Source organism: Periophthalmus magnuspinnatus, chromosome 5 (assembly GCF_009829125.3).
Source record: "Periophthalmus magnuspinnatus isolate fPerMag1 chromosome 5, fPerMag1.2.pri, whole genome shotgun sequence".
Classification (NCBI taxonomy): domain Eukaryota; kingdom Metazoa; phylum Chordata; class Actinopteri; order Gobiiformes; family Gobiidae; genus Periophthalmus; species Periophthalmus magnuspinnatus.
Genome location: NC_047130.1, coordinates 7,987,952 through 8,002,256, shown reverse-complemented (window position 1 = coordinate 8,002,256; position 14,305 = coordinate 7,987,952). Strand labels below are relative to the sequence as shown.

Below are 14,305 nucleotides of genomic sequence, written 5' to 3'. Positions count from 1 at the left end.
TCATAAACTCCTACTTGACTGGTATTTGTCTGTGATTAGTATTTACCACAGGTATTGTCCCACAAACTTAAGTTATGCTCACCAGGCCTTCAATCATCACATCATCTGCTCTGACAATCATCTACAACATATTCAATTATTTTTTCCCTGTATTGTGAGGTTGTGGTTCTTACTGGTGAAGCAATAGAGTTAGTAAAACATGAAAACTTATGTGAACTTTAATTGTCCACATAGTCTCTCCTAAGTCAGTGAGTCAGTGTGGCGTTATGTTTTTTTGTAGTAGTTAATTTTTTTCAATACTGAATTACTTTTAAAGGTCCTATTTTATGCAAAGCTGACTCTTGTGAGCATTAAGCTATGTTAAAATATTGTTATCTAAAAAAACAAAAACAAACATACCAGTAGTTGTATTTTGTTTCATTTACACATGTTTAAGTAGCCTTTTTATTTATTAAAATTAAATTATTAGTCTACATCTCCAAAGCTCAAAATGCTCTGTTCCATATTGTGACATCATGAAGCCGTCATTTGCAACTTAACAGCTACCTTTTCCCTTTTCTTTAGTAGAGATTGGCAAGTCCAGGGCTAAAATTACTCGAATGGTTCTAGTGAAGGTGTGAATAAGTGAATGAAACAAAACACCAGTCCAGGTGTGTTTTTGATGAGGAAACAACATTATAACATAGATGAGAAAATAGCGTAATATGAGCCCTTTAACTATTGGTGCCTCAAGCAAAATGAACATGGCAGGTACTTTTTCAGGTGATTTCTAAACAAAACGTCACGCAGCCCGTACAGAATGGGACTAACACACCTTGGTAAAATCTGGACCAAAATATACCACAAATATATTACATGCACGTAATATAGAGAAAAAAGTTGAAAAATTTGTTTCAGTGTCATTGGATAAATGTAGGTTAACATGGACAAAAGCAACTGAAACGAATGCAAAAGGATAGTATTTTGAGCCTTTTTAGTCTCAGAAGACTTTAAAGATTTGAGCGATTTAGTGGCAAAGAATATTTTAAAATAAGTATAAATAAACACAAGCCAGACACTAACAAAATATACAATATATAAAATTTCTTTCTTTTTGATAAAAATAGAATTTGTAATCAATGTATTAATAGTACACAAAAGCGTAGAGGAAAATAGCTGATCAGGGTTTGCTGCCATAAAATAAAATATGTCTGGTAAAGATGACAGTAAGCTTAAAGCCCAAATACATGCAATCACTATGTAAATCCTTTTGACAGTGCACATGTCAGAATGCCGAAGGGGGAAACATACAGCAACATAACACTCCACTGCCATCACTGCTAAGTTTAGAGGAGTGTTGACAGTAGTGAGAACAGCAAAGGCAATTATAATGCAACATAGAAAGGCATTGATGTGGAAAAAATAGCTCAGCACAAACAGAAGGATGCTTGTTGACAGCTGGATCATATCATTGATCACTAGGTGTATGAATAAGATGTAGCGAGAGTTCATGTAAAAGACCTAACAGAAAACAAAAGAAGGTCAGCATTCATACGTTTTGTTTTGTTTTGTTTTTTTTCTCACCTGGTGTTTCCAGAAGGTGTAGATCATTGTGCCATTTATGTAGCTGATGGTAATTCCAAGAGCAACAACCAGAACATTTTTGGCTACTGCAGAGTCAAAAGAGTCTTGTTTGAATTGGCTCGTTACAGCAGTAGATACATTTTGACCCAACAGTGAAGTATTCATTGAGTTCATGCAAGATTGCTGGAAAAATAAAAACATTATATATCACATTATATTTTCACTGCATATTAAGATGGAAAATTACTTACCTCAGTAATTAATCAAGTTCAATTGATTTCTATCTTCAAGTTCCTTTTGATAACTGACGGCAGGCTTTCAGAGTTGTGTCCTTATATTGAAGTCCCAGATGGGTGTTGCTGTTTGAAATTATGTAGTGACTTGAAGCGTTAACATTATAATCATCGTCTCTCCCCCATCAACATACAACTTCAGAGTCAAGACTAAAACTTTTTGTCCACATGGGGTTCTTGGAGAAAAGGTCTAAACTGGATTACTTGAATTATATTGAAAGAATGGCATATTAATTGGTTCTATTAGTATTTTACAATCAGTACTGTTCTAAAACATCTCTCTACATTTATTAAAAGGAATGATTGAAATTAACATTAAAAGAGAAGAGTGCAGAATAAAAACCTTTCAGTTATATGCACAGCTAAACAGACCCATTTTGAGCCTGGATTTAAACATTTCTCACACCTTGGTGTTCCAGACTGATCCAGGTTTTGGCTGCATAAAACTGAAATGCTGATTCCGTATGTTTTGTCATGACTCATGGTGCCAGCAGGAGCCCGGTCCCTGAAGTCCTCAAATTGCGAGTTGGTTCAGATGGCACTAACATGTCGGAGATGCACTTTGGTGCTAAATCCAAATGAAACAGTGTGTTATATGTGGACATGTATTCTGGTACTTGTATCCTTCACATAACCCACTTTCATTCCCACAGTATAAAGGCTGCGTAATACACAAAAACACCTCAATAAACTCCCATTAAGGGGTGTGAATATGTTAGTTACATTTTAGGCACAGTGCACACTTAGTGTAGCTCAATAGTCTTAGCCTACATCCAGAAACTGTAAACAAAAGCTATTTACAGTTTCTGTATAGTTAGCTCCTCCCTTCAGTTCGATATAAGGCCGTGTCCACAAGCCATCTGACCAGAACTGATGAAGTGGCTTGGATGAGCATCAAAACGTCTTCACTCCTACAACTTTTTGTCCAGTTGACAGATTTTACTTTTGGCTTTTACATACGAAAGCATCTCAGTAAAATCATCAATAAAACTTAGACAGTGCTGGGGAGGTTTGTATATGACTAAGTAGAGTATGGAGGGGGATTGTTTTAGCTCCATTTTAAAGGACATATCCTCAAAAGATGAAAACACCCCAAATGACAACATATAACTAAATTATCTCTGAAAACTCACACACTCCTCCCTTTTTGTTTACTCCTGTTTTAGATTCAAATTTGAAGTTGGGTGGAGTTGATTCCACTAGAATTTAGAGGTAAGATTGGGCCTAAAAAATCCAGCCCGACCCGACCCAGGCCCGCGGTTATTAAAGCCCGACCCAGCCCGAGCCCGACCAATTAACTTGATTTGCAGGCCCGAGCCCGAAGCAAACCCGAAATTTCATATTTTATTTGTGAGGATAAATAAAAAAAAAAAGAAGAACCAAACAAAGTTAAACATGCGTAAAAATAAGCCTAGTAATAAAAAACCTTCGCCACTAAAGGTACGTTCACACCGGTGCGTCAGGTGCGTCGGGTTCACATGTAAAGTCAATGATGGATGCGCGTCTTGACCACGCTGCGTTTAACACGCGCGTCCACCATTGGCTTTACATGTGAACGCGACGCACCTGACGCACCGGTGTGAACGTACCATAACTACTGAAAATGGTCTAAGGTCCTGACAGCAAAAGTCCACGCACTTGTCTGTGATGGCCTGCTTAGTGCGAAGAGGTGCGGTCTTTGGGACAAATGATAATATAGATGTTTGATCATCACTTTTGCCAGTACAGCTGTTTAAATGCCTGCTCAGCGTCGAGGTGCCAGTCTTTTTGCTCTCGTATGAAAGCAAAGCGCCACATTTACTACATTCAGCGAAGCCAACGCAAGTTTCTGTAGCATTTTCAACAATCAATTTGAAGCATTTCCACACCTCACTCTTGCCGGTGCGTGTTTGCCTTTTCAGTTCCCCTGTCTTTAGTTTATCCTTTACTTCTTGCTGCTCCATATCAGGGATACCAGGTCAAAATAGATGCGGACTTGCGGAGGGGAAGAGGGGGCGTTCACGTGCGCAGAGTATGCTCTGGCTCTGCGGCTCCTGTTTAGTAGTTAAATAGCAATTACCTTACAGCGCCTTCTCTGTTTTATCCAAATTATTTTTTTTTTATAACAAGTATTCCTAAGTTTAGTATCCACACATTGTTTTAGTATACATTTTTATAAACATATATTTATTTTTAAAAAGTCAGGTAGAGAGAAGCCCGAGCCCGACCCGACCCGAACGTAATGATTGACATTTTAGGCCCGACCCGGCCCGAAATTCGGGTCGGGTCGGGCTCGGGCTCGGGCTCGGGCTTAAGATCTTACCTCTACTAGAATTGCATTATCTATGTGTCATTAAAAAATATTTGTTACATATGAGACTGAGCACAGCAAGTTTCAGATTGGTTTCAGTAGGGCTGGATGTTATCTTCTTACAGTGAATGTGAACCAGATTTCTCTGATTGCACAGTCTAACTATCCTTCTGTTATCCAGTCTACATGGATGCAGATCTACTGCAGATATAGCTCCATCACAGGGCCTCAGCATGATATCATTTTAATCATGACTGTGTGTCCTAGCTCTTGGTGATAACAGCTCTGGGGGAAAGCAGGGAAGGGGAAGAAGGGGGGAGGGACCAGGTGAGGGCTGTGGAGGCAGAGCTGGGGGGAGTTTGCGTGAGGGACCAGGTGAGGGCCGAGGAGGTGGAGCAGGGGGAGTTTGGGTGAAAGACGAGGGGGGATAGGTGGGCACAGGGAAGAGTTCAGCATAGTTGATGCCAGAACTCTTGATTGATATTGGGTGTGTGGGGAACCATCCAAATTCCTGATCTGGTGAGGCTTTCTAGATGGTTGGGAAGGGCTATGGGTGAAGGTGGGGAGGAAAAGGAGAGGTAAGAGTGCCTAGAGGGAATAGATGTAGCAGAGGGGACCCAGAGCTGGTCTGTGGGCAGGGGAGGTGATGGGGCTGCTGCTGGGACTGAAACCTCTGCTGGGGCTGTCACAGACAGGTTCAAGACCTGTGACAAGGGTCCTTGAGAAAGTGGTGCTGGAGATAAATCCTTCACTTGGGAAGGTGGTGGTGCTGCTGACTTGTTCTTTGGAGAGATGGCGGTGCTGCTGAATCCCTCGCTGGGGAAGATGGTTGTGCTACTGGTGGTGACGCCTTTGCTGGGGGAGATGGTTGTGGTAGTTGTGGTGCTATGGGTGGTGCTGACACATTGCCTCGGTCTCTGGCTGGCACAGCAGGAATGCTTCTCTCATTCCTCTTTTCTCTCATTGGCCCATGACCCTGTCTAGGCTGGTGCCTCAGAAAATGTAGGAGGTTATCCGTCAGCACTCTCACTCCACCTCTGCTGTGCTCACCTCTGCTCACCTCTGCTCACCTCTTCGGGCCATTTCCCTTGAACAGGTCCTCTCATTTCCATATTAGATCAAAGTTCTCAATGTAGTGCAGTCCTCTGGACACAGGCATGTGTTCACCTGAAACAGCCGGGTAAATTTGTTCATCTGTCTATGCTAGGAAGAGGTCCAATGATGAATGTTTCAAAGAATGTCCACTTTATCAAAGTCCTCAAATAATTTAATGAAATCCCTTTTCAAGATTTCAGTCTGTTTCATTCTGGTGTCAACTGCACCCACGTGCACCATCAGCTGTTTAACTTCTTGGTGTGTTGACAAAACTTTTGACAGGAGTAATCTCAGAATATCTCAGAAACAGCGTAACTGGGATACCAGCAAGTTTGGATTGTTCTGTCTCACATCTCTGATAGCACCATCTCCTAATGGCAGTGTATCTCTGACCAATTTCATTTTTTTCACATTTTCACATTGCCTGTCTGCCTGCACTCTTTTGCCAACTTCATTGCTCTTGTTTTGTGACAAAAAAATGTTTTCTGTTTGTATGTTAACATCAGTCTGTGACAGTGGTAAAATATCAGTTTGTAAGATATATTTTGGGTGATGTAACTATATTAGCATTGTCTTTTATCACTTGTTGCGTTGATTTGGCATTCTTGTCTTTTTTCTTTTACATATTCTAAAACAAATGTGCTTGCACCTCATTAATTTGTTGTTGTTAGTTCTGACAGCTTTCTCGGAAAAAAAATTCTTTGGTTTCTTCCCCAGGACATGTTGCTAGCTCATCAGAAATTTTGTTTAAAAATGTAAAATGGTTGCAAAACCATAACTAAACAAATTTTCTAGCACTGGAAGAGGTACAATGATTATAAAAAGCAAAGTAAAGAAGGAAACAGCAGGAGCAAGCAAGGTTTGCGTCTGCACCCTTCAGAAGCAGGAAGTAGAAGAAGAAGAAAAAAGTAAAAAAGAAAAACTAATACACTTTGCCTAGTGAGCCAAAATTAGCATTATTCATTTAACTTAACTATGATTTTTGAATTTGTATTCCTTTCATCAAAAATGTAGACAATACATTTTATGCCACAGTACAGATAAATATGCATGCATGTCTTAAATTACAGCTTCCTTACCCAATATGACGGCTATTCACTACAATCTACAGCGTCTGTGTTAGTTTCATCTGACAAGACAATGAGACGATTCTTACAAAGATATCTATCTTATCCAATTCAATATATGATTTATCCTCAAGTCTGCATATTAATAAAGCACATACATATAGGCAGTGGTGGAACTTAAAAAAGTAAAAGCAGTAAAGTACTGAACTTAAGTACATTTTAAAGTGGATACTTCTTAATTTTACTTCCCTACATTTGAAAGCAGGTATGTGGACTTTCAACTCCACTACATTTTTGAACAGGACTTAAAAGTAAAACATATTTTTAATTATTGTCTGAGACCTGCAGAAAAGACTGAGGGGTTTATTTTTAACATGCTGGTAGCTTATAGAGTTTGTAGAGCAAACACAAATATACAAATAAAAACGGCTAAAATGATCAATTTAAGTATTGCTACTGAACAAAATTCAACACAAATCTTTATCAAAATCAAAGTATTTGAAGCCTTATAAGACCTAAAATACACACATAATAAGTACGTTTTTAAATGTAATGTACTTTAATGGTTTTACTTAAGTGGATTTTTTCATGTGATACTTTTACTTAATTGAGTATTTCTTCTACCACTACATATATGTTAACCATACTAACTAGTAAATGTGCTGTTTATATCAATTTATATCATGCACCCTTAAATGTCCTACTTGCTCTCCTTCAGGTTTCAGTTAGGAGCTACAGTGCTCTCTCAAAAAAAACAAAAACAACAACAGTTAGTTTAGAGCCATACATTGGCAATCAGAGTGCTGTATTCTGAATATGTCACATTGAGTTACTATATCATATTTTTACACTATAATATAATGTATTAAAAACAGCTTTGTTTGTTTCACCTTTTGTTGTGCATTTATTACAAATGGATTAGAGAGGGGAAAATCACACAAAAAAGCTGTTTTTTTTTTTTTTTAATTCCCCCCAATAACTTCTTTCACACAAAAAAACATTGATAACGGACACGTTTGTTAGAAAACAGTTTATTGCCAAAGGCTTGCCACCTCTGACTTAATATATTCCTGTATCAAGCTCTCTGACATACATAATACATAATAAGCAAACAATGCACTACCTACAAGTTATTCAGACTGAAAAAGCCTGATCTCACCATCATCCGCACTCATTATTGCTTTATCTTCTATGGGCTGACACTTTATGAGTTGCACTGCAGGAGAGATACTTCTTCAGATGTTTTCTAAACATATTATCTCGCAGCCCATACACAATGGGACTCAGAAACCTGGGGAGTATTTGTAATAATATATACCACACAAAAAGGAAGTGGAGATATGTTCTTTTAAACAAAATCAAAACAAGTTGTTGGACAGAAGGATACACATATGTTGACATACACAGAAGAAGCTGAAAACTGTGCAACAAAATGGTATTCCTGGCCTTTTTGGCATCACTATTTGTTGTTTTTGCTGATCTGGCAGCTAAAAATATCTGGATGTAAGAATAAATCAGAACAAGCCAAACACCAACAAGATACATTGCAAATGTGACTTCTCTCTTTTTTTTCATGATAGGATTCTCAATCAAATGTGTTGCTTCACATAAAACAACGGAGAAGAATTTAGCAGGCTCAGTTACTGCAAGAAAAAATATGTCTGGTAAAAATGACAATATGCTCAAAGCCCACATACATCCAATCACTATGTAAATATTTTTAATATTGCACAACTGGGGGTGCTGAAGGGGGAAGCATACTGCGATATAGCACTCCACCGCCATCACTGCTAAGTTCAGAGGAGAGTTGAGTGTTGTGCAAACAGCAAATGAAAGAATAATAGAACATAAAAATGTGTTGATGGTGTAGAAAACATAGGCACACACAAATAGAGTGATGGCAGTGGTGAGCTGGATCATGTCATTCACCACCAGATGAATGAAGAGGATGTAGCGAGGGTTGTGATAAAAGACCTAAGACAAAGATACTACAGTCAAAAGTGAATTAAAGTAATATAAATAAGAACTAGATAAAATAAGAATAGCAAATGCATGAAAGCTGCAGTAAAAAAACAAAAAAATAACATTCTGTTAATTACCCTAAAACTATAAATACAAAAATAAATATAAAAAGAGATATATTTTTTTATTTTACATGGATTCTTCATTACAGTCTTTATTACCTAGACTAGAGCAAAACATTGTGCCTTTGTGAATCTATGACTGCAAACTAGATAATACATTTGCAATACGTAGTAGATGGATAAATATGTTAGCATTTCTGACCTGGTGTTTTCTGAAGGTGTGAATGAGAGTCCCATTTAAGTAATTAATAGAAATTCCAAGCAGAACAACTGTTATATTTTTGGCTATAGCAGTGCTGAATGAGTCTGGATAGCGGACATAAGATGACCCATTTTGAATAGAGGACGAATTCATGGAAGCACTATTGCAAAAAAGAAAGTTTGCATTATTCAGAAGATGGTAGCAAAAATCAATCAGTTTTAATGACTGTCTGTAGACCTACCTCTGATATGGCTCACCCTCCCCAAATGAGGATCAGATGTAAATTGAGTTTTATATCAAGTTTTCACTGGGAGGTTGTTAAGGATGATGCAAGTGGGTTTATTTGTAAACTAACGCATGGAAACAACGAAAGCCGCATGATCAAAAATGTACCTGCTTACTCTACCTTCTTAAATACAAATTTCTATTATAGGAACAATATAATGTTATTATGTTTTTGTTACAGTCGAAGGCCATGAGTCATTTAGTGGTGCTGGCAGTCCCTTGTTGTCAGATAGCTAAGAACTCTAGGCCCCCAGCTCGGGCTGCTATGGGTCACCTTATGACCTCCCCACCCAACAAAGTCATTGCACTTGATTTTACGCTACTAGTACTTCTGTTGTCGAGGTAATAAAATGTCAAACTTGATTTCAGTACTAAGGAATTGAAGCAATACTTAACACTGATTATGATACAACAATGACAAGAAAAAAGCACTATTTAAGCAATGGGATGTAATTGTAATATTTTATTTTATATTACTATGTGGACTTATATCTGTGTAATCCCTCAGTCGTCCAGATAAAGTCCATGGCGGTCGATAGATGTGGACTGTTTCTATGTGGCCTTAGACTTGTTCATTTCTGTCCTGTGAATGTGACTTTTTTAGTACCAATGCCTGCTCAAATGAGCATCTAGTTTTCATACTAGTTTTAGTATCAATTAGCATCTAATTTTCCAACCTAGTTGGTACAATTGACGAGAGGATTTGAAAATGGGTTGACCATCACAGAGATGTTCAGTAAATATACAAAGGCAGTTCCATGACCAGCAAAGTTTGGGGTACTGACAAGAATTAATTCTGACCAGAGTGCAACTTTGAGAGTTTGTTAATGCCATTTCTGCAATATTGCAAAATAGCTGACAACTGCTGGGAACAGGCAGTGCAAGTAATTTAATTGCATGAGCTGCTGGAGAGAACCATGGGCTTTAAGATATAAAAGACAATGGAACCTCCAAAACAATGGGTTTAAAGAAGAGAAGAGAGGGTGATGACATAAGGCAAGATGTCATCAATAGTGAGCCTTGGACACTTGGATGAAGAGAGGGGCAGAGCTGTCAACCAATGGTGGTGAGTTGCATCGCTGGAGGAGGAGGGAGCTGGGTAGACCCGGCAGACCCAAGCGTAGTATGAGGGTCTGTTGGGAATGTCTGGAAGAGCCCTCTGTAAGCAGGGTCTTCAACTTGCACCTCTGCGAGAGCCCGGATCCCGGGGGAGGCTGAGGACATAAGAGTTTGAGTGGGCCATGTTCTCTGCCTCTATTGTCGAAGTGTCCACTCATAGCTGTGGTCGTAAAGTCCGTGGTGCTTGTCATGGCGGCAATCCCCGAACCATGTGGTGAACACTGAAAGTAAGGGATGCAGTCAGGCTGAAGAAGGAGTCAAACCCCATTGGCCCGTGGGACTCCTGAGGCAGCTGATGGGTACTGGTGGGCCAAGTGTGTTGTGGCTCGTAAAGTTGCGGAGGCAAAAACTCTAGGTTGGACTATTGGTCGGCCTCAAAGAGATTCTGGCAAACCATCCAACGCTTCAGGAGAAGGAAGCAGTGCTTCAACAACATTGTTTACAGTGTGGGTGGAGAACTGCTGATCTCAACGGGGGATGTTGTCGGACAGTGGAAGAAATACTTTGAGGATCTCCTCAACCCCACTATCATGTTTTCTGAGGAGGAAACAGAGACTGAGGACTTGGAGGTAGACTCACCCACCCATCACCCTGGCCAAAATCACTGAGGTGGTTGGTAGCGAGCCTTGCTACTCTAGCAAGGCTCCAGGGGTGGATGAAATCTGTCCTGAGTATCTTAAGTCTCTGGCTATCGTGGAACACTGGACCAGGTCTATACTCTGTATCAGATGCTTGAGGGTTCACAGGAGGTGTGTTTTGTGGATCTGGAGAAGGCAGACTGTGTCCTTCGTGGTGCCCTTTGGGGGTGCCTCGGGAGTATGGGGTCCAGGTCCCTATGCTAAGGGCTGTCTGGTCCCTGTATGACCAAAGCAGGAACTGTGTTTGCATTGTCGCACTAAGTCAGACCGGTTCCAAGGGCTGCCCTTTGTCACCGGTTCTGTTCATTGTTTTTATGGACAGAATTTCTAGGTGCAGCCAGGGGCAGGAGGGGGTCTGGTTTGGGGACCACAGGATCTCATCTTTGCTGTTTGCAGCTGAGTATGAAGCAGCTCCTCCAAATCCAAGGCCATGATTCTTGACTGGAAAAAAGTGGCATGCCCTCTCCAGGTGAGTGGAGAGTCCTTGCCTCAAGTGGAGGAGTTCAAGTATCTCTTTTTTTGGAAACAGTGCCTCTAGGTTCAGGGAACTTTGGGAGAATGCACCTCTCAAAAAGTAGATTCACCCAAAAATCTGTATCTAGTGTATGTAGTGTGCACAGGCAGAATAAAACAATCCATGCACGACTGAGGTGCATCTCTGACCATTAATGTTAATAGCCCAGACATCTTGCTCAGATTATTACAAAAAGTTACTGTGCCTCATCACAGATCTCCTCTGCTATGTTGGGCAGATAGCAGACTTTTGCACTTTGGGCCAGCTGTTAGTTAATGGGTTTTGGTGGGCCGTTTGGCCCCATTGTCATGCCAATATTTTATCCGCCAGATTTGTGGAGGCATTAGGCAAGGCAAGGCAAGTTTATTTGTATAGCACAATTCGTACACAAGGTAATTCAAAGTGCTTTACAGAATAAGAAAGACATTAAAATCACACAAATCAAAACATAAATAATCACAAATAATCATCATAAAATTAACATTAAAAGAGAAGAGTGCAGAATAAAAATCTTTCAGTCGTATGCACAGCTAAACAGAACCGTTTTGAGCCTGGATTTAAACATTGTCAAAGTCGAGGCCTGTCTCACATCTTCAGGAAGACTGTTCCAAGTTTTAGCTGCATAAAACGTAAACGCTGATTCCCCATGTTTAGTCCTGACTCTGGGCACCAGCAGGAGGCCGATCCCTGAAGTCCTCAAATTGCGAGATGGTTCATATGGCACTAACATGTCAGAGATATACTTTGGACCTAGGTCATGGAGAGACTTATACACAAGCAGAGCTGCTTTAAAGTCTATTCTTTGAGCTACAGGAAGCCAGTGCAGAGACCTGAGCACAGGACTTATGTGCTCATACTTCCTGGTTCTAGTCAGGACCCGAGCAGCAGCGTTCTGGATGTACTGCAGCTGTGTTAAGGCTCGTTTGGAGAGGCCAGTGAGCAGGCCGTCACAGTAGTCTAACCTACTGGAGACAAATGCATGGATAAGTCTCTCCAAGTCTGGCTTTGACAGTATACCCTTGATTTTTGCAATGTTTTTTAGGTGGTAAAAAGCTGCAGATGTTATTGATTTGATGTGGCTGTTAAAGTTCAAGTCTGAGTCCATTATTACCCCTAGATTTCTAGCCTGATTTGAAGGTTTTAGAGAGAGAGACTGGAGGTGACTGCTGACACTTTCTCTATGTTTCTGTGGGCCAAAGATGATAACTTCAGTCTTGTCTGAGTTTAGCAGAAGAAAGTTGTTTTGCATCCACACACTGATCTGTTGGATGCAGTGGCAGAGTGAATCCACTGGTCCATATTCACCTGCTGCTAGTGAGACATAGATCTGAGTGTCATCTGCATAGTTGTGGTAAGACACATTATTGCTGCGTATTAACTGGCCTAACGGCAGCATGTAGAGATTGAACAGCAGGGGTCCCAGGATTGAACCCTGGGGCACCCCACAGGTCAGGGACATTTTATCTGATATACATTTTCCAATTTCAACAAAGTACTCCCTGTTTTCTAAATAGGACTTGAACCAGTTTAGTGCCATACCAGAGATGCCCACCCAGTCCCCTAGTCTCTGTAAGAGGATCCCATGATCCACAGTGTCAAAAGCAGCACTCAGATCTAACAGGATCAAGACTGAGACTTTGCCTGCATCAGTGTTCAGGCGGATGTCATTTGTCACCTTAATAAGAGCAGTCTCAGTGCTGTGGTGGGGTCTAAAACCTGATTGGAAAACATCAAAGGAGTTGTTAATTTCGAGGAAGTTAATAAGCTGTTGGTAAACAACTTTTTCAAGGACTTTGCCTAAAAATGGCAGATTTGAGATCGGTCGATAATTGTTCAATATTGTGGCATCAAGACTGTTCTTCTTTAAGAGAGGCTTGATAACCGCAGTTTTCAAAGCACTTGGGAATGTTCCAGATTGAAGTGACATATTAACTATGTGAGTGAGTGGTGACAGCAAACTGTTGAGCACAGACTTTAAAAATTTAGTGGGTAACACATCGAGGCAGCATGTAGATGAACTCAGACTGGTGACAATCTCTTGGACAGTTTTATCAGTTACAGGTGCAAAGTGAGTCAGCTCTAAGTGTCTAGGTGGGTGCAGGGTTGTTATTTGTGTTGTGGAATTTATGGCATTTTTAATACCCTGAACCTTGTCATTAAAGAATACTGCAAACTCATTGCACTTAGATGTGGAAATTAGTTCTAACGGCAGTGGAGCTGGGGGGTTTGTTAATCTGTTTACCGTTGCAAACAGGATACGAGAGTTTTTACTACAACTTCCAATATTGTCAGAAAAATACCTTTGCCTTGTTCTACATAAACTGTGGTTGTACATGTGCATCTTTTCTCTGTAAATTTCATAATGAACCTGGAGCTTTGACTTGCGCCATTCCCGCTCGGCCCTCCGGCACTCCCTTTTCTGTGCCCTGACCGAGTCATCATTCCTCCATGGCGCTTTCTGCTTATCTTTAACCATTTTAACCTTCATCGGGGCAATGGTGTCCAGAACATTCAAAACGCTCGAAGTTACAGAGTTCAACAAATCATCAACATCAGAACATGAGGCATTTTCAAAGTGTATCATTTCCATGAACAGTGCACCTGTCCTACCATTTATGTGTCTTCTTCGAACAACTGCAGGACCAGCCGCTGTTTTGGGAATAACAGACAGGTCAAAGAAGACACAGAAATGATCAGACAGAGCAACATCCACCACATTGACATTTGAAATATTTACTCCTTTTGTGATGAGCAGGTCCAGAGTGTGTCCTCTGTTGTGGGTGGGCTCGCTGACATGCTGAGTCAGACCAAAGGTTTCAAGGACAGAACTGAGCTCTTTAGCGTTCCTGTCAAACACATTATCCACATGTACATTAAAATCACCTGTAATGACTAAACCATCAAAGTCTGTGCATACGACTGAAAGCATCTCAGTAAAATCATCAATAAAACTCAGACAGTGCTGGGGAGGTTTGTATATGACTAAGTAGAGTATGGAGGGGGATTGTTTTAGCTCCATTTTGAATGAAACATACTCAAAAGATGAAAACACTCCAAATGACAATCTGTGAGTAACTAAATTATCTCTAAAAAATGCGCACACACCTCCACCTTTTTTGTTTACTCGCGTTTCAGATTCAAATTTGAAGTTGGGT

The 14,305-nt window shown here is 40.3% G+C and overlaps 2 protein-coding genes across 2 annotated transcripts; both read right to left on the bottom strand.

The window, feature by feature from the left end:
- Positions 1-717: 717 nt before the first annotated feature.
- Positions 718-1,728, bottom strand: LOC117370849 (odorant receptor 131-2-like). The gene is made up of 2 exons (XM_033966388.2): positions 1,564-1,728; positions 718-1,500 (listed from the first exon to the last, which is right to left on the bottom strand). Exons 1-2 carry the CDS (start codon positions 1,726-1,728, stop codon positions 718-720), a joined length of 948 nt encoding a protein of 315 aa, XP_033822279.2.
- A 5,762-nt stretch (positions 1,729-7,490) lies between these two features.
- LOC117370847 (odorant receptor 131-2-like) lies at positions 7,491-8,747 on the bottom strand. Its single transcript, XM_033966387.1, has 2 exons — positions 8,595-8,747; positions 7,491-8,282 (listed from the first exon to the last, which is right to left on the bottom strand). The coding sequence occupies exons 1-2, from the start codon at positions 8,745-8,747 to the stop codon at positions 7,491-7,493; spliced, it is 945 nt and encodes a 314-aa protein (XP_033822278.1).
- Positions 8,748-14,305: the final 5,558 nt, after the last annotated feature.